Genomic DNA, 21,115 nt, shown 5'->3' on the forward strand with positions numbered 1-21,115 from the left:
CCAATCGTAACAGAGTGTCAGAGTGAACACTTTATACGGTAAAGAGATTACACTGATATCCTATTAAAATGCGATAGGCTTATATATCTTCTTCTTTTAGCTTATATATATAACTTCTGTCAGTACAGTCTGTAGGGACTGATAGTAAACAATAATTAATTGAAATATGTAGTAATCCGAATTTGGAAAACGCTTTTTCTATATTATAATTACATTGTTTATTATTTTGGAAACCATTAATTTTTTGGATACGGTATACGGTATAATAATTGACAGAAATTGAGCATTCATCCCTTTAATGTTTTTATACCTATAATCAACCCACCTTTATATGCGAGATACATTCATATCAAGAATCTAATAAAAGATTTTATAATATATTACAACGGTACAATTATGTTTTAGTTATCGTCTCTTATCGTAATATTTTATTAAATAAATAATTTATTGAATCATATTTTTTATATATAATGTTAATTATAATTTTATTTATGATAGATTTCCTCGAAAGTACGTTACGAATTATTTCTAACACTTCTTATCAGATAAAATGTTATTTACAAACTGAGCAGATTGTAACTTCGAGTAACGTGAGACCCGCGGCCACATGACCAATGTTACAATTATGTAACAAAGCGTTGTCCTTTAACCTTACCAATCTATCACAGACCAAAAATTTGATGAAATGTTAGATTATTTGCTAATGATATGCTTTTCTTTACTATTTACTCCTAAAATACAAATCAAATCATCATTTATAGATTACAAGATTATTCCCTTTTTAAGATAACCACAGTGAACAAGCCACATAGCGGGCAGATCGTTTGGCCTCTGGGTCGTTAAGGTTCTTTAATAGTCGCCATGGATTGTCATGAGCAGCGAGGACTTCCACAAAATGGACAGAGGACCTTGTTAATACCTTCCGAAGACGCTGTATACAGGTAGCTTTCTTCCGGTCCTATTGAAAAAACGTGAGTGAAGCCTATACCCAACAGTGGACGTCCTATGACTGAAATGTTGACGATGACGATAGGATATCTTAATTTAATAAGATTCAGATCCATTATATGACTGTGCTTGTGTTTTTTGTAGTAATAAATTACAACATTAAGTATAAAAGTAAGGATTTTTGTATTCCAGAATGTTAAAGTAGAAACCACAACGGCGTCTTTTTCTACAACCAATTAACAATGCACCGTATATACAGTAAAAAGCTGGACATATCGTTCGTAAATAACAATTGATAAAGTATTTTGACTTATACCTTACATGTACTAAAATCTAGGTCATGTCATAAGCTGTCGTTACTTTGGCCGTGTAATTTCAGAATCTATTCATTAGTGTATTCTTCATGAAGTCGATGTTAAATAAGCTAATGAATGAGCAATGAATTAACTTAATTACCCAATGTCGGACCCAGAACTGCCCAGACAGTGCTATGATAATGTCGTAATGCTGCCGAAACTGCAGTACCGCTTCTAAAGAAAGCACCGCGAGGTGGGATGATAGAACTTACAAGAAAGGATGATACGGCATACTGTGGCAATTCAGATATAAAGGTAAAACTCTCCTTTATATCTAAATTGCCACAGTATGCCGTACACCTTCTGCAAAATTTTAAAATGTCTGCGGTTTGTAAATTGTAAAAAAAGATGTTAAAGGAGCGGGCAACCTCATGCGACTACGACCGTCTCCTCAAATCGGGTTTTCTCATTCATTTACCAAAAAATATCGACGCAAGTTTAACGAAAATTTGTTCGAAAGCAAAAACCATACATTCTTTTCAAAAATACTATGTAGACAAATCAACTTAAAGTGTAAAATGCAGTGTTTGATGTGTCAAAGAAAAGCTGTAGTTTCGAGCTTAGAACTCAAAGACGAGACATTTCAATTAATGGATACTAAAAAATAATAAAATTCGTTTATATTTAAAAAGTATAACCTTATCTAGTAAATTACAGCAAACGAAATATTAAAATGTTTAAACTGTGATGAATGAATTATCGAAAATACGATATAATAGATCTTTAGTTTCGTATTCAAACCTTTAAAAGTAACGACCTACGGTTCGTACGTACTAGAGAAATTCTATATCTTAAATTAAATGATACACTGTTGTATGAAGTAAACTGCATAGCTGTTCCAAACGATTTTATAATGAAGTGCTTGTATTGACAAAATTAGATGGCTTTTTAAACACTTACGGAAATATCGCAAAAGGTTTTTACGGTCGCGCAGCGTATGAATGGTACGTTGTAACCTCCGTCCGTCAAAAAAGTGTTGCGGCGGCATTCTTAAAGGCGAATTGCATGTCAAGAAACGATTGTTCTCGCTTCGATTAAAGTGTGTCGTCGTTCGCGACTCGCAAGATAATTTTGGAGGTAATGTATATAGCTTCTAGGGTGTTTACAGATAAAGGGTTTTTTTCAGATTAGGAATCTATGCTCAAAGAAAGGGGCGGAAAAGCCGTAACATAAAAATGAAAATAAATACATTCATTACTTTTTTAACATTTTATAAATTATAATTGACCACTTTCCGTTTTCGTGAGACATTTTTTGTCTTTCTTCATTCTTTTTTTATTTGCAGTAAATTTATATATTCTTCAATGAAAGTGCGCCAAATTTTATGTTGACCTCAAACAGTGCTGAAAACGCTAATATTGGCCATAGGTAAGTATTACGAATAATTTTTGTAAAATTTTAAGTTAATTTCACCCTTTCATTAAAATGTCGTCAATTTATTTCATGAACTGTGCCTGAAATTAATACCCAACTAAGTAGGTATTCCGATAGAACAGATGTAACAATTATGTACTTAAACGAATAACGGTAGCATCCGCGAATACGATTAATGCACTACGTACGTTGTCGGATAATATATTTAGAACATTATAGTTTGTGAGAATGCTGTATGTAATGTGTGATATAATTAAATAATTAATGCAAATGTATATTTAAATAAAATGATTATTTAAACATGCATATGAATTAATTATTTGATATCAAGTTATTGCATTCCATGACAGTTAAATAAGATCTATTAGGACATTTTTGGGCCAGCAGTTATTGGTTATAGATAAACGCCATTAGCCTGTTTCCATTTACAATTTCATCTAGTTTAAGGAAGCAAAGCTCCGAAGGCGTTAATACCATACATCTTAACACTAACTAACCAGGACGCTACGTTATTTATTTCACTGAATTGTGAGACGGTCAAGCTCTTAAGATGCATAGTAGAATGTGCCTTAAGGTACTCTGCCACAAGGGTTTGTGAGACCTTTTGCATGATATGACATTTAAAAAGCATTAAGCATTTCAAAACTTGTTAAGTCAGTCAAAACTCTGCTCGGTGGCTATAATCACATTCTTAACTTGTTAAGTACTGTTTAATTAACTAGTTCATTATGAAATAATTTAAATAATATTGGTCGACATAAGAAATAACTGTATCGAAAAATCAAAGTCGAATTAGAGATACAAATAGAACAAAAAAATCTGGAGTCTTATATATATATATATTCAAATTATTTGTTCAATTTCAGTAATCTATCTATATATGATAATAAGTCTTAAAGTCAGTTTAACACAAACTAGAGGAGCTCTTAATTTCATTGTTGAAAGGAATGTTAAATTTTATCGAGTAATAATTGTCTATGGTTTGAATTTCGGTGGATATGCTTTTAAAAGATTTAGTGAGAATGCATAATGTTTTGATTTGAATTGCATCAAACCTTACTAAGTTTTAGTTACACAGTTATTAGGCTAAATGTTCTTACTTTAAACCAAGCTAAAACTATATAAAAATTATTTGATATGTTTTGGTTTAATTTTTTTATCATTTATATATAAGCGTTTTGGTGTAATTCCATTGGAAGCTTATTTAGTACATTATGAATAAATCGTACACATATTAAAACTATTAAAATCAATATTGTTTGTAATTATTTAACAGCATTTGTAATTTGTAACAAAAATGATTTTTCTCGGCATTTGTTTTATTTGGAACGTATTGTTAACTAATGTTTATGTCATACAATATATATTTTTATTTGGTAAAAACCTTTATCGACTTTAACTTTTAACTGAAAATAACTTTTTCATCGAGAACTTCTAAAGGTCTATGTACGTCTATATAAGCAAATAAAATCGATGTGTCTCTTAGTAATATTAAAATAACGCTTTTTATTAAATGCATATATAATATTATGTCTATCTGTTTGTGCCGGCTAAACTCCGATTTTGACGAGTTTTATACTGGCAGGTTGCTTATATAAAATAGTTTAGAGTATTTCATAAAAATTCTTTAATAAAAAAATTTACATTTTTGTATAATTATTTATTTTACATTTTGTTTATTATTATAAAAGAATTTGTTTATGTATCAATTACAGGTAAAAATAAATATTTTCAGAAATATTTACAGACAGCAAATATTTTTATAAGTAAAATTTAAAGGCTATATCTTTTTATGGTAATTTGACATCAATGTGAAAAATTCTAATTTAAGTGCTTGGCAACACTGAGGTTCCATACTTCATTTCTTTTAGAAAATTGTGATCATGGCGGTAGGTTGTTTTCTATTTACCGGAGATACAAATCTGTCTTAATCGTTGATTTCCCAATAATTGTAACTTATATTTGTTGTGCGATTTGTGAATTATTATGTTATTATAGTCGTTAAAGACTTATTTTTGGTGTTAATTTGTATTACACGGGATAAGAACCAGTAGGGGTTTCTGTAAAATAAATGTGAGTTTTGCTATCATAGTAAGTGTTTATTATTCTACATCATGTAAATGGTTTTCAGCGTGTACCACCGCCCGCAATCAAGAAGGATAAGAAAGAAAAGAAGCCTCCCAAAGACAACTCTAAAAATGTTATGAGAAATCTGCATATACGAAAATTATGTTTGAACATCTGTGTCGGAGAGTCTGGTGACAGACTGACACGTGCCGCTAAGGTAATTTTGTGCTAACCTCTATACTTTACTCAAAAATTCAAATATCTGTTAGCCGTAGTAGATTTATATCCTCAGTTTATAAACTTTAGTGTCTTGCCTGTATAGGTTAACATTCTTGTTAACCTATACAGGCAAGTGTTTGTGTAAATCCAAATAATAAATCAAAATAGTACATACTATTAATCATTTTGTAATCTGTAGTTATAATGGTTTGATACAATATTGGTAATTGCAAGTCAATTATTTTGCTTGTTGTAGGTATTGGAACAACTTACCGGTCAACAGCCTGTGTTCTCCAAGGCGAGATACACTGTTAGATCTTTCGGTATCCGTCGTAATGAAAAGATTGCTGTACATTGCACAGTTCGTGGAGCAAAGGCAGAGGAAATCCTTGAAAGGGGCCTGAAAGTAAGTTGTATTATTATATTACTAACCCTAGTAAATATCTGTCACAGAAGTATTTTTTCTTCATACCAAGTAACAGTTTAAATTTTTGTTGTTAGACTACATTGATGTAGCATAAATTGTTCAAGGATTTCAATATTTATTTGTCTTCCTTTGTAAATTTATGCAAAAGAAATATTTCATATTGCAACTTTTGGGTACTTTTACATTACTATCCAAAATACTAAACGAAATAACAATGTTTTTACTATGATCATTTACACATAAGAACTTTTTGTTTTAAGTCTATATTAGACATTTGTTTGAAACTAGTAATTTCAACTTGGTAATAATGGGTGAAAAATAATTCTCAGGTAATTTTTTTTGAAACATTTAATTTTACTCAGTTTACTTAAACATATAATTTCATGACATTGCAAATGTCATTATAATCAAGAATTTTGTGTAGGTATACAATGCAATATCCAGTGACAACCTTGAATAAAAAAGTTTGTATAGTCTTAGATTCGGCTTGCAACTACTTGTAGATGATTTGATGAGTATCTGTTTTTTGGTGTAAATAAATGGTGTGCAGACATAAACATGTACATACACAAATTCTTGTGATGTATTAATCTGTGTGCACACAGTCTCATTTGTGGCATGTTTACCAAAACATGCTGCACATTTATGTAGTTTTGTAATTACTTAGTAGTTATTTGGTTTATAAACAGTGTATATAAGGCTGACATATTGATAGCGACTGATTATTCAAATAATTTGGGAAAATCCAATGGTTGTTATAACTTTGGTGTCCATCATGCACTTGAGAACAATCTAATGCACTCGTAAGCTATTGATAGTGACATTTTATTCTCAAAATCAACCCAAAATTTTGTTATAGTGTATGGCAGGTACTATTCTGTGTACAGGGTATTATGTTAACATAATTTATCTTTGTCTTTTATAGGTAAGAGAATATGAATTGAGGCGTGACAACTTCTCTGCCACAGGCAACTTTGGTTTTGGTATTCAAGAACACATTGACTTGGGTATCAAGTATGATCCTTCTATTGGTATCTACGGTCTTGACTTTTATGTTGTACTAGGAAGGCCAGGTTAGTAACAACTTTAATTTGATTCTTAATTTAACTATAAGATTTTTTAATTTCAAATTAAATATGAAAGAAAAATGTTATAATATTCTTACAATGTACCCATTTGTTTGTCAAGATGTATAAAAATGATGTGTATTATGAATTAAGGCAGCATCCCTGCTGATCAGAACTTGTGGGCTAGTGCTTCTTTATATTCATCAAACATTGCTATGTGGCAAATTAGTAATTTGGTCAATGCCATGCCATTATATGGATTATCATTTAAAATGCCTATTAAAATTGAAAGGATATTTACAAAGCATTATTAGAGTAATACATATTTTCAGTCTGAGACATTCTGAAATCTAATCTAGATAATGAATAAAATTAATTCTTATTCTTCTTAGGCATGACAGAGCTTGACTCACATTTGAATCATATAATTTCTTTTGTGTGAATTTTATGTAGTGTATTTCAAATATTTCTATGAAGTTGGCACATTTGTTCAGAAGTGAAAATTATTTGTTTTCTCTTTGTAATTCATGTGCAATAGCAAACATTTCTCAAAGAGAGTTCTGACTTATTCATTATTCTCAATCAGGAAAGGGTACAAAATTACATTTATTATATTATTACATATATTTAAAGATAATGTATAATGTTTCCTGTAGTACTATGCACATTTTTAAATTAATGTAGTGCACACAAACCTTTTGCGTGCTATGTGAAATTTGCAATCAAAATTAAACAACTTTTGAAAATCAATTAAAAAGATTAAGCAGGGTCTGGTTAGTAATGAAGAATAATGGTTACACATTTTTTTCCCATTTTCAGTTATTTGTTAGGTTTTGTGGTATTTCCTAGGTGAGACTGTTTTATGTGGTTTCTTTTCAATGAATTCAAATTCTTAATAATGAAATATTTCATAGTTATTTGTGAAGATTTTTGTGATGTAACAGGTGTGAGTGTAATTACGAGAAAATTTTTAATAGCACATATACAGGCGTTTGGTACTTATAATAATGATTTGATGTACTTATGATGATAATTCTTCCAGTATAGGTTTAAGCACAAAAGTCCAATGTTATGTGAAATAGTATTAATTTTGTTCAATTTCTTCTCTGAAAAGAAGATAAAACCCAGTGTCTTATGACAAATTCCTTCTTTTACAGGTTTCAATGTTGCTCATCGAAGACGCAAAACTGGCAAAGTGGGATTCCCTCATCGCCTGACAAAGGAAGATGCTATGAAGTGGTTCCAACAGAAATATGATGGTATCATCCTTAACAGCAAAAAGTAAAATAAGTAATAAAAATTTATAAGGAAGTTACTGTTTTATTTTAAATTTGCTCAGATACAAAAAGCCTGTTCATAAATAGACATACACATGTTTCTCTGTACTGCAGATATATATTCTCGAGAATATATACAACACATTCACAAATATTTACCTTTGTGACTAGAGAGTTAGCTGCAATGCTAGTTCTAGATAACATGATCAAGTGTTGATAACAAAAATATAAAATTATGTAATGCATTTCATTTATATATAAAGCATAAGGTATTTATTCTATTTATCACAAAGATTAATAAATGGTCTATTAAATGTAGTAAATAATGGGTGACAAAAATGGTCATGAATCATTTTGTAATTTTTTAATGAACATTACATGGTATTTTAAAACCATAACATTTCTTTATTGTAATATGAATGTTTATTGACATGAATATTTATTTTTAACAACAATGTTAAAAATAAATGTCAAAGCTAAATTTCCGACTCAAACATTAACGTGATAAATCAAATAGTAAAATTAAATCCACATTTTGATATTGCCATATAACATTTTCTGCAGTACAATATTATATTCCCTTTTATGAGTTTAAAGTGACCTACAGATGTTATTTGATTCACTTAGATCAGTATATATTGTATCAGTTGATGAATGCTGCTAACCTGAAGGGTTTTGCAAGTTTATCGGAACTGAAGGGTCCACGGACTTAACAAAATGAAACTAGCCCGATGCCAAAATGGGACAGTAGATAGCACACGTTCACACGACGGCTAATTACACATGTGTGAGTGTAAGTGTACGTCCTACGTGATCGCTCTAGTTTCTAGCTTAAGTTGAGAGTTCTGCGGAATCTGCTGTCCCAGAAGCGGTTTGTAAACTGTGATGCTCGGTTTTTGTGACTGAGGACGATGTGGTGTGGTAACCCTGAGATGGGATCAGTTATGGATGTACGGATTTTACGAAATACCACCCACAAGGAGGTTGGGAGGGCGCTCAAACGTGTTTTTTTTTGTGTTTTATTAAAAGTTAACGAAGCGGGCGCTGGACAGGCAGTTAAAAGATAAACAAACGTTGTTGTTATAGTATTTTAATGTATTTTTGTATAAATTGTTAAATGGTTTAAGTCCCAATAAAAGGAATTTTTAGGCTAACCTTGACTGTTTTGGTAGGACACAACAGATAATACACGACGACGCATTTACTGTTATAGTTCATGGTAGCAGTAACTATGGCAACTTAAATATCAAAAAAGCGATAGTTGATTTTCGTGTGTACATATTATTTTAATGTAAATATTGTATAATGGCTGGAAAATTTGGAGGATATGAAGACGATGAGGAAGATGTCTTGGCGCCAAAAGAACCTCAAGTCACATCCCAGGATCCTAACGAACGAAAAGCGGGGAGGGCCTTACGTATTAAAAAAAGGCAAGAGGCTCTTAAAAGGTAAACGGTAAAACCAAAAAGTGTGTTATAAAATATACAGATAGTAAACAATATGACTGGTTTTAATAGATTCTAATAATCAAATCAGATGTTTTAGAGTTGCAAGATTCTTAATCATTTTGCAACGAACTCTAAATTAGCTCATGAAAGTGACTTGAAAGTATATATTTATTTACGTTAATGAATCGTAAGAAAATAAAAAAAAATCTAGTGAAATGAAGTAGAAAGACTTCCATGTTAGGATAATCGTTACAAGTAGTAAATAAAACTTATGTTAATAATGTTAATTTTTACATATACATTTTAGCTTATTTGTATACAAATGTAATATGCACGTATAAATACATTTAAAGGTGCAACCGGCCAGGTGTATACATACAAATTCAGCTCCTGTTTACATTTAAACGGGCGTAACATATATTGTTTCCATAATACAAATGCTGTAAAAAGAACAAAATAGTTGTAAGAGAAAATAAAATTGTTCGTTACGACATCTATCGGTATTTTTTTTATTTAAGCCACCATAATTCTCTGCCGCCAAATGGCAGAGATATTGGTTATATTTATTATCATCCACTTTTAACATTTTTTCAAATAGCGAATTCCTCATTTATTTTATTTTGTCTATACGATGCGTAATTATTATTCTATTGTTATTTACCTAAATTGCTTATAGCTACATCACTAATTATTACGTTGACTAAACATTTCCGTTGATTTTCTTTGGTATAGAGCGGAACAAGCCGCTGAGGAAATAAGCGCAGAAGAAGAGCCGGGGTTGATTGAACAAGCTACGGCTAACGCCGCTGAAGAGCTGCAACGCTTAACGCTTGAAGGCGCTGCTAAAGTAACTAATGTTAAAGTCACGACAGATGAACGCGAAGTTATTCGACGAGAATTATTCTCGATTGCTATGAAAAGTATGTAATTGTCTAAAATACAAATGTAATAAATTTTCCCACACTTAGATCTTGGAAACTTGAAATTGTATTTAAATTTTACTAAATTTATCAATATATATATATATATATATATATATATATATATATATATATATATATATATATATATATATATATATATTACAGTTTCACCTGTGCACTGATTCATCGGTAGTAACCAACAACACCATCACAACCAACGAGGACTGAGAGTTGCGGGATCGATTCCCGGGATACAATCTTAAGTTAATTAATCACTAGCAATCTTACACAATTCACGCTTTCTGCGTTGTGGATTGCCGCTGGTGACAAACAAGTTTCTAGTGGATGGACAGCAGCGTTCTCTGCGTACCTTAACACTATACCGCGGTCGCCAAATCGACTGCCAAACGTTGTGATTATAGTATATCCTCTCATAGATATCTTTGAGGGAGACCTATGCCTTGCGGTGGGCCTCTGTGGGCTGAAACAACGACGACAGATTCATCACGATATCTCCAGAACTATAGATATAGAACGACCATTTCTACATACAATTTTAGAGACTTGAATTTTTTTAGAAATTTTTGTTCTACCGGGTTGAGGTTAGCTACGAGATTTTACAAAATTTCAACCACAAAGAGTGTTGAATGTGGCGTTCTTTATTAAAACACATATTTTTAAAATATAACTCTTGCAGGTGCAAAACTTAGAGAATATATTTTTTTGCATTTTAAAATTACTCTGAATGATTTTTATAAAATAACACACAAGTGTACAAGGGCCGCTCGAAACCGGCGTGGTACAGTAATATATAAAACAGACATTAAAACAAAATTTAAACATTATAAATATCAAAATTTTATTCGTCTTAGGGATAATATGAATGATTTTCATGGTTATGATTTTAAAACAATACATTCTTGCGTAGATGACTTAGAGAAGATCGAGAACGAAGCTGCAGAAGCTCAAATACAATATGACGCTATTACATCTCACTGGGATGTGATGTTGGAGATAAAAGATCCATTGGATATAGACGCAGAGATTAATAACCAGAAACAAAAGTGTGCAGCATTGTTGGAGCAGAAAAATCAACTTATTGAAGAATTAAAACAGGATTTACAAAGCACTGATAGAGCTTATTATGAAGATTTAAAAAAACAAGTAAGTTTTTAGCCCCCTTTAATTTATCTTATTATGTATATATTATCCAAAGAACATTCATAATCGTGTTTCATGAAATACATAAAGTAATATCGAATTAATAAAGGAAAATACTTTCAAAATATAAAATAGCTCTGTCCAGCCTGCTTTATGTGGCGTACGAGTATATTGCTTTTTTATGTATAATTTTCACTTTTTATGTATAATTTTCTCTCATAAAAATATTGGCTAAGTTAAATACCTATAACAGCCATTGTTATAAAATATGCATTTTTTAAGAACGCTTCCTCAATCACGTTGCAGGTAGAGATTCGTATAATACGATTTTAGCTGATCTTTTCTCGGTGAAAGGAATATTTCTACCAAATTTCAAGTTTCTAAGTCTTATGGTTTCACAGATATAGTGATGATTTAGTACGTTGGTGAAATCTCTTTTATATATACACACACACATAAATATACACGTATATATATACACCCCTCTATATATACATATATATATATAGATTTATTAAACTTGGTTACATTGAATATGTTATTGTTAACTTTATATTTCTATAGGATAAAGATATAAAAGAATTGTCAGATCGAATCGAAAAACAAGTAACCATCATGCAAAGAGCGTATGAAAAGCAATTATCCCTTATAGAGCAAGCAATAAGCATTGAACGTGAAGCTTTGGTTGATCATAATAACAAACGGTGGGAAGCTTTATATAAACAAAGGGATAAGGAAGAAATCGCTCACATGGAGTACAAGTTTACACAGGTATATTGACAATTATGTCCACCTACTTTTTACGTTGATTTAAACTTCAAATCATGTGTAGGGCCACGGGTGCATCATGATACATGCACGAAGAGGATCTCGCTGTAGAACTCGAACCACCAACGATAACCCAATTCATTAAATGGGCATTGATCTACGGGATATTGTCTTCTGTTTTGGTGCAATAAAACTAGGATAGTTGATGTTCACTTGTATAATGAATGTAGCATAACCAATAAAATCGAACAGCTTGTTTTTTCAATGCGGGTCGTGTGTCTATAAGTAGTGCGTGTGAATGTGTGACATCAGGGAAACTTAGTTTCGCGTTTGGGCACGTTGAATGTTATGTGGGCGAGAGAGTCGCCACAGATCCATTACGGCAGCGCTAGTAATGGATATGATATACCGATCCATCCACAACAATAATTATAGATGCCAATATCTACAAAACAATCCCATCGGGGACATTCAAACGTCGCGCTGTTCTGAGCCCGAGGGACGTTTTCCGCAATAAGACAAATACCTTGAAAAGCAATTTGAAGCCAATCAAAAATAAGCCATTCTCGTTAAGGTTGGTTTTAAATACCCTCCTAAGCGATCTAAGAGCTCGAAAATGCATTTGATGTATCGACCCAAGAAGAGGTTGCCGCGGGAGTTTTCGAGCTGTATTACGTAAACGAGCTTTAGGACAAGTGCCTTCCTCACTCTGTTTCCCATAAGCTCACCGTTAATCCCCCCCTTATTTCAGCTTTGATGCTTGTGCGAAAAATGTACCGAAATATTACTAGTGTAATTTATGACGATAGGTTTGTTTCATATGGGTTTTAGAGTCCTAATCTGTATACTACGTCGATCATGTATGCGATCAAGCCCGCTTACGCCGGTTATTATGTGCTTATTATTATGTACTGAACTTATCAATATACGCGCGGTGGAAACTCCAGAGAAAGCCTTAAAACTTGACTTACGCGCCATCATTGCTTGCCACCATAAACCCAGTGAAGCTACCAATATGGGTATTTATATAAACGGCTAAATAGTATTTATAAAAGGCAAAAAAGTTGAAAGCGGTATTCTGGAAAATACTGACAAAGATACATTTGTCATAAGGAATCTTATGACGTTTCCAGTCTAATCATACTAAATTATTATTACTTAATTCAACTAGAGCATTAATACATTCTATTGCAACTTGAACTCATATGTTAAGCAGTGGTTAAATACCTAAAAAACTTTTTCATCGCAGCTTGACGAGCATAAAGAAGAAGTGGAAGCTATTATGTGGGATCACCATACTAAATATCGAGAAGCGAAAATCGAACTTGAATCATTAATTCAAGAGTTGCAAAAAGAACTTGAGAAATTAAAAACCACATGCCTTATTAATACAGAAAAAATCGGATATAATTATCAAGTATGTATGTAGCTTGCATATATAAACCTCTTCTCGTGTCCTTTTAATTAAATAACTTCTAAAAACTCATTTTTTTAAATACATGAATTTTGTTGACAAAGCTTTTATCTAGATTTCACAAGTGTAGTGGAGACAGACTTGTCTTTCATAGATAACCTCAAAGGTAAATTAACTATTTCTTTGTGCGAAGGAATGTGATGAAGTGTAGTGGTATATTTTTTTTTTTCTTTTTTGTTCTATTTTAACGTAGTCTTTAGTAAACCATTTATCTAGTCCTCATGGTAATTAGGTTTTGAAAAAAAGAGAAGAAGAAAATGTGTTTGTGCGGTCACAACAAAAACGGAAATTAAATAAAATGTCTGACGTAGCAAATAATTTACGAGCGAAAATTCGAAAAGCTGCTGAAGATGGCGCTATTGAGGAAATAAAAGCTGATGCAGAAATCATTAAATTGATGCAAGCAATGGATGACTTGGAAAAGAAGTCTCGCCATTTTTCTAAAGTAAACAATTATAAGTTTAGTCAAGTTTGGCGTATGTCTGAATCGCATTGCATTGAACTTGCTCGTGAAATTCGAAACACGGAAGTGGCTTTGCACGCTCATATTTTAGCAGAACCACCTCCACCGCCACCGCCTAAGTTCCCAAGGAGCCCATTGGCCAAATATGGTAAGCAATCTCAATTATCATTGTTTAACATACACACCAATCTGTACGTAGTATCACGCTAATATGTACATAGACCAAAAAAAATTAGAAATATCTTCAAAATATCTTCTTAATGCGAATAGTAATGTTCATTAATAAATGAATAAAATTCGTATTTCAGAATCAGAAGAAGCAACACCAATTGTCGAAGACGAATATAAAGGAGATAGTTCAAAAGTTGCAACTAGAGAAGCAAAAAACAAATTGGTAATATACATGTTGTGTAATTTTTTCTAAGGTTTTTTTAGGATTCTCTCCATAGATTCGCGCAGTTTTTTTTTTTCATTGCATTAGAATTAGTTGCATTGTACTATGATATAGTGTTAATAAATTATATATTCTAAAATATTTTATTCTTCATGTCCTTGGTTGTAAGCAGGTGGTCATTTCAATCGTCCATTTTTAAATGAGGCGAAATCTTGAGACATTTACTCTACCCTGTACAATTAGTGTTGTAATAGCCTGGAGAAAATTGAGAGACCGTGTATGAGTAGCACCGGCGAGCAAAACGAAGGATGTTCACACATAAGGTGGACAGACGACCTTGCTTGCTTGCTAAGGTGCTGAACGGAGGCCGCTTTTTGCCACAGTTATTGGATACATTAGGGGAGGCCAATCTACAGCAGTGGTTCTCCTGCGGTTTTATTGATGGTGATGAACCTCTTGCTCTTTAAATTTTAATTTGTGTTTCAAAATATTGTATGTGTCTCGTTTCAGATTCAACATATATTGAAATTAGTAGCTGACAATACAGGCTTTCTAGTGGAAGATCGATTACTGAAATTGATAGAAAAACATAAAGCGTCTTCTAAAAATCTATGTACACTAGATTCAATTTTCATGGTAATTACAATGCAAACTGTATTTTTAGGTGTTATCGAATATAATTATAACAATGAAATATATTTTCAGGCGTTGGAGATTCAAGCAGAAAAAGATATTGATCTATTGTGCAAGACTTTTTTGAATTATGCGTTTTGTTCCACATGTGTTGGCATGGAATACGGAACGATGTCGGATTCTTTAGAACAACTTTCTGGTGTTAGTATTAACTTATTTGATTTTATCACTTTATCTCCATCACATGAAATGTGATTTTTAAATATTTTACCAAAATTTTAAATAAAATTTGTCTTTGTTTACAGGATGATTCTCATCCAAGTATATATAAAGGCAATCGCGGTATACAAATAATTTTATTATTAACCAAATTATTTAAAAATACTTATGGCTTTGTTAATGAAAGTGATATTTTTGTGTAGGAGAACGGTCGTCCATAAAGGTTAGAAGTAGCATGATCGTCAGGAGTGCATCAGCCAGCACATCTCGCACAATTCATGTTGGATTCAAGTAAATAGTTTTATTTTTAAATTCGCTGTACTTTGATTATATTCTATATATATATATATATATATAGAATATTATTTTATTTTTATTTAATATTAGTTATGTTTTTAAATAGATAAATATTATTCGTCTTTATAGAGTAATCTTTATGAAATTGAAAACGCAAAAAACGGTCTTAAAATGATCCTCCTCGCATCGTCATCCTTAATGAAGAGAGGGTTTTTTCCCATTTAGATTCTCTAAGCTCCTGTAACCGGTTCGTAGTCTAAAAGTCGATGAAGATGGGTTTCATGGCCTCCGCCCGATGATCGACGTAGACTGTTTTACAGCCGGGCTTAGTCAGGGAGAGATCATCTGGGAGAGACATGGAACTAGCACAGTGAAAGATGTTGTATTTCTAATCGCCTTTTACGATATATAATCCACGCATTAAGTAACACAGTGAAAAAACCTATGCTCGGGATTCCTCTACGATTGAGATCAAGTCTGGTTTGAGAAAATCCGTAGACGAATGTAAGTAATCGTCGTAGGTCAACAGGTTTGCAAGTTGAAGAAGCAGAACAGTTGTTAGAGCCTTAAGGTTCTTGACTGAAAACTATGGACCGGCAAGCGAAGCGCTGGACGTCCGTTGAATCGCAGTCGACATTTATTAAGATATCAGAACACGATGAATGCAGGCCGCTTCGAACTGATCTTATTGACAATTAAGAAGGGAGGCCTTTATTCTTTATTCTGCATTTCAAGTCTTACGACCAAAACAAAGATGACACGGTTTAGTATAGATCAGCGTTCAATGCAAATCATATGTAAACTGTTACATTTTCAATGTCCATTTCTTTTCTATAGTTGTTATTTGAATAATTCGTTTTGTAATATCTAAAACACTAGTATAAACAGGAGCCGTGAGTTGTCACCAGATGAACAGCAGCTGATGATTGAGGCCGATGAGATTATTCAAAAATGTGGCAATCCCCAAGGTAAAATTTTCGGAAATTCTTTGGTTAATATTATAAATAAAACTAACTTAATAAGATACTTAAAATATTAGGTAAGACTAATCACCTATGATATTTTATTTTTATTAACACGATGAACGCTGTTCTTCCGTATAGACCACACGGCTCACCTGTGAACTCTCAATGCACCATTTACGCTTTTTAATTGGGGTCACCCGTGATGTGCGAATGTGGTTTATTGCAACTATTAAACAAAACGCACATAAAAGTGTGCCTTACTGGACAGCTTAGTTTTTATATTATGTTTATCGTGTATAAAACCGTCGACAGAAATTCAATACTTTTTTTTTTAATTTCTTCTACTTTTTTTTAATTTTATCGCCCAAATCAAATTGCTATTTTTTTTATTTATTCCTAAAGATAATATTTACTCCATTGTTTCCTTATGAAAATAGTTTGTGTATTTAATAGGAAGCTCTATAGTGACGGGGGTGACATCGGAAACAGGCGCCTCTGCATCTGGGAGACGCGTTGGGCGTGGCGTTACTGTTTCTTCTACGCAAACTTACGCCACCAAGGAAAATCCTTTTTTATGTCCAGGTATTTCAATATCTATTTTTTTTTGACAAATCTTATGAAAAGTATAAAAAAAATTCTCTGGATGAAGAAACAACCAACCTGCGTACTAAATTTTAAAAAATTTACAATACACTCCAACTTAAAAATCGGTTCAAAAACAAACAGTAAACAAACAGACATAGTTAAGATCGTTGGAAGTCGCTAGGTGCGGGCCATTGCAAGATAAGTGGCGATTTTGGGTGAGGCCTGTCTGGCTGTGTGGGCGTTAATCGGCAGAAAAGAAAAAGTAACGAAAGGAACAATTTTACATTACTTTTATAGAATTAAAGATCATTTCACCCTCCGCAGAATATTATGATTACTGCAATAACCAAAATGTTCAGAGGAAATTAGAAACCGATTTTGTCTAATAGCTCCTTTGTTTAAAATGCTATCTGATAATGTAATGATATGAATGAAAAATGGAAAGCATCGCAAAAATAAGGACAAAAAATTTATAAACTTCTGTCAGGTTATTCTAATAAAATAACACAACTTAAGATAAAGTCTATAGTAATAATCGATCAGAATGTTATTCAGGGTAATTTTACAAAATGCAGATAATAATTAAATATGTATTCTTTTACTGAACATAAAACAAAAATTCTTAATTTTTAAGAAAATTTTATTAATAAACTGAGATTATCTTAATATAGGATCAAACGTCATCAATGATTGTAGAAGTAGTTGACTTTTATTACTAGGGCAATTGGTCTTCTTTTTCTGATGTCAATACTTCTTGACCTGTCGATACTAAAGACGTGTAGAATGAATGATACTGCCAAGGTATGTCCACACATGCACATGAATTCGTCGAGTTGTTGTTTAAAGCTTTAGTAATTGGAATCACATAGTAATAACATGCTAATAGCGTATATCAAAATAAGCGACTGAATTCCTTATGCGATTAACATGATAAAGTAACATTGCCTACTAAATAGTTATTATATTGCTAATATATTAAGCATCGTTGTTCTAGACATAAATAATAACATTGAATTTGTAGAATATAATGCTAATATTTTGTATCTTTATAAATACACATAGGAAATCTCCGAAAAAATAAACAAGGTGTATTTGACCACCAACAGCTCAAAATTGCAATTACACTAAAACATGAAAATGGTTTTTGTCGTATTATTCTTCAGAAGGGGCGATTTATAATTGATATGGTATCACATGATTGATGGCTGATTTTCATATAAGAAAATTTTTGACAGCAAAAAACATTTGTAAAATTAGCGTTTGAAGATAGATAACTATCGAATTTTTTGCCACTTCATAGAATTATCATTTCGAACCAGGCAGTAGCAGTAGGTAAAGAAAATTGAGACCAATAATATTTTGTGTAAATGTATATTTAAGAGTATATTATATAAATATATTTACTTTTCGGAGGTGCTTAGCAAAGCCTGTTCGAAGGAATTAAATTTGCACTGCATTGCATTTTCTTTGTTGCTGTTAGCCCTAAGGCTTTTACAGCTTCATCAGAACTGAGTTCACGGAGCGGAACGGTCAATGAACTTAATAATAAATATTTGTTTCATTACAACTAAACTAGGAGACAAGAGTTCGATGTAATCAAATAAGAGTATTGTTACGGTAACAGGTGTTGCCAGTATTATTTTGTTTTATTACAAATTTGTTTTAAATAAGTTACTCCATCAGATCTTGACTGTATTTCAGCCGGCCATTTGCTGGAAATCGAGCCCGTGCAGGTTTTGACTGCTTTGAACGATTTCATGTCAGTGTTCGTTCCACCTGAAAAACAGAAATTGCACGATATATAGTAAGTTTATTATTTAATTATTAAAAACTTAATTTAAATTAATAAATATATTTTGTGTTAATCGCTAATTGTATGAATTATTACGTAAATGATTTCTAATTCGATAATTTAATTCGTACATATCTTTTTTAGTGACAGCGTTAAACCGCCCGATTTTACAACACCTTCCCGTAAATTAACCACAGATGAGATAACACAATATTGGCTTCAATGCAAAAATGTGTTCCCATCTGAAAAAGATCGTTTCTGGGACGGCTTGTTGGCCGGTCTCAATAGTTATCTTCCAATATTGCAAGGTAAAACTTTAAAGTATTCTGATTGTCTCTTTTTAAATAATTTATGTCGCTAAGTTATACCACTTTTTATTTTGTCTTTATACCATAAGCTTTTCTTACAAAGCTGGCCCCATAGTGTGCAGAACAGAAATCCGGTGATGCTGTAAGGTTCTGGGGCGGAGATCCGGCAAGCGCTACGCTAAAACGTCCACCCACAAGAAAGATAGATCCCATTGTGAAGGTCGCAAAAGCTGGAGAGGCATTAGATGCTGACCACTTCCCACCTGTCCATAGGAAATATATGGGGGAGGCCAAAGTCCAGCTGTTATATGTTATATGCTTGTCATATGTTATAACTAGCAGCATCTAAGATGGAAGACAGGTCCATTCTCATTATTTAACATATTATAATAAAAACACAAGAGTCTATTTAGTTGTGTAAATGTTTTAATCTCTATCCTTGATATACATAATTGATACACTTTTAATATATGACAGTTAGGAATATATTTACAACTTATATTAAACACCCAATCGAAATATTTTGTATCAATAGAAAGTCAATAGCTCTATTATTACTAAATGTACTTTTATTACTTGTTATTTAGTAATTTTTGTTATAAATAGCTAATACTTAGGCTGACCAATTGCTCGTATGAATTTTGTGTTTAAATTTATAATATGCTGCTAAAGAAAATTAAATCATTACATTTTTTAATTATCCTTTATCCTTCCATTCGAGTCGAAATGCTTTCGATTGGCCATCACCAGCCGGAAGACGCGACGTTGGTAGGAAGGGAGGTCGATGAATGGAGGGCATCGTGGCGTTCTTTGGCGGTGACCTAAGCCTTGCATTAGCAATCTATCGGCTTACATGTTTACGATGATACGAAGTAAATACGCTTATGACTACTGTACATTAAATAAATTGTTATTACTGAATTGTCGACGTAAATAATAAATATTGTAACTGACCAATAGCTGATTTAGATTCTGGTTTTGAGTTTGGGAATTTTTAAAGAAAATAAAATATTACATCTATTAATTAACCTTTATAATATAATAATATGCTCGGTTAGAGCCAAAAATTACAAATGGCGACCACGAGCCGATAGAAGCGGTGTGGGTAGGCACCCCCGAGCTATGACGTAATCTAGGGAATTCTAGGGACATCTAGGGACGCGTGCGGACAGCGCAAGTTCAGTCATGGTGGCGATCTGCCATGATTTCATTATCTTCCACTGACATGATGATAATGAAATCCTTTAAACAGAACGCGAGCGACTACACGAAGACGTCGTAGAATTAAGAATGCGTAACGCTGCGTTGAGGCGACTTGTTCGTGGCGCACTCCCAGAACTGCCTCCAACCTCGCGTAAAAGAATAAAGCGACGTGCGTTTACTGCTCCGATACCTGATACAGCGCCGACATCAACACTTCCACCAATTCAATAGAAATTTGTGAAAGATATATAGTGAATAAATGATAAATTTGGCAATTTAAACGATGTTTCTTTTTTGTTAAAACGTAATATCCGTCACAGCTTTTATAACGAAAATAAAACGCATTAGTTTTATCGCATTTAGCATTAAAAAATTTAACTTTGGTACATAATAATGTACTAGATTTCCGTTATCACGTTAAAATTAAAAATATTTTGTTTGTACAAAGGAATTAGGTGCTAATACTGAAATATGCTAACCCGATATTAAAACAATTTCAGATATTTCCGTATATCAATACTATACCATACTTTTCTATCCACCAATGTGCGTTGTCAATGATAACCACTTTTTAACACGCCTGAAAATCCCAGCCAACTAGCGACAGGGACCTGTTATATTTGTTGTTCTTTTATCAGACATTATATTTTATACTTAAGTACTTGCAAAATATAACCTGTTGCTAACATAACTTGTATAAGAATAGGAGTATTATTAGATTACATAAATATTACTTTATTAGCATGC

At 32.3% G+C, this 21,115-nt stretch overlaps 2 protein-coding genes across 2 annotated transcripts; both read left to right on the forward strand.

The window, feature by feature from the left end:
* Positions 1–4,482: 4,482 nt before the first annotated feature.
* RpL11 (ribosomal protein L11) lies at positions 4,483–7,769 on the forward strand. Its single transcript, XM_068761921.1, has 5 exons — positions 4,483–4,567; positions 4,810–4,962; positions 5,221–5,370; positions 6,317–6,464; positions 7,616–7,769. The coding sequence occupies exons 1-5, from the start codon at positions 4,562–4,564 to the stop codon at positions 7,741–7,743; spliced, it is 585 nt and encodes a 194-aa protein (XP_068618022.1). The 5' UTR covers positions 4,483–4,561; the 3' UTR covers positions 7,744–7,769.
* Positions 7,770–8,979: 1,210 nt separating this feature from the next.
* LOC137918958 (dynein regulatory complex protein 1-like) lies at positions 8,980–20,633 on the forward strand. The gene is made up of 16 exons (XM_068761904.1): positions 8,980–9,183; positions 9,916–10,103; positions 11,035–11,270; positions 11,832–12,038; positions 13,285–13,452; positions 13,742–14,120; positions 14,281–14,366; positions 14,877–15,002; positions 15,072–15,200; positions 15,305–15,341; positions 15,422–15,509; positions 16,404–16,483; positions 16,934–17,062; positions 18,767–18,869; positions 19,002–19,165; positions 20,418–20,633. Exons 1-16 carry the CDS (start codon positions 9,041–9,043, stop codon positions 20,597–20,599), a joined length of 2,445 nt encoding a protein of 814 aa, XP_068618005.1. The 5' UTR covers positions 8,980–9,040; the 3' UTR covers positions 20,600–20,633.
* Positions 20,634–21,115: the final 482 nt, after the last annotated feature.

Source organism: Battus philenor, unplaced genomic scaffold (assembly GCF_028537555.1).
Source record: "Battus philenor isolate CCGP_79_NKW_IND1 unplaced genomic scaffold, ilBatPhil1.0.hap1 SCAF_15, whole genome shotgun sequence".
NCBI lineage: Eukaryota > Metazoa > Arthropoda > Insecta > Lepidoptera > Papilionidae > Battus > Battus philenor.

What these genes read in the sequence shown, in the direction of transcription:
- LOC137918958 (XM_068761904.1), top strand. Translation starts at nt 9,041, where the DNA reads ATGGCTGGAAAATTTGGAGGATATGAAGACGATGAGGAAGATGTCTTG. An exon ending in AAAATGTGGCAATCCCCAAG is followed by an intron (nt 16,484 to 16,933) that starts GTAAAATTTTCG and finishes TGTATTTAATAG; the next exon opens with GAAGCTCTATAGTGACGGGG. An exon ending in TTATCTTCCAATATTGCAAG is followed by an intron (nt 19,166 to 20,417) that starts GTAAAACTTTAA and finishes TCCTTTAAACAG; the next exon opens with AACGCGAGCGACTACACGAA.
- RpL11 (XM_068761921.1), top strand. An exon ending in GACTGACACGTGCCGCTAAG is followed by an intron (nt 4,963 to 5,220) that starts GTAATTTTGTGC and finishes TGCTTGTTGTAG; the next exon opens with GTATTGGAACAACTTACCGG. An exon ending in TGTTGTACTAGGAAGGCCAG is followed by an intron (nt 6,465 to 7,615) that starts GTTAGTAACAAC and finishes CTTCTTTTACAG; the next exon opens with GTTTCAATGTTGCTCATCGA.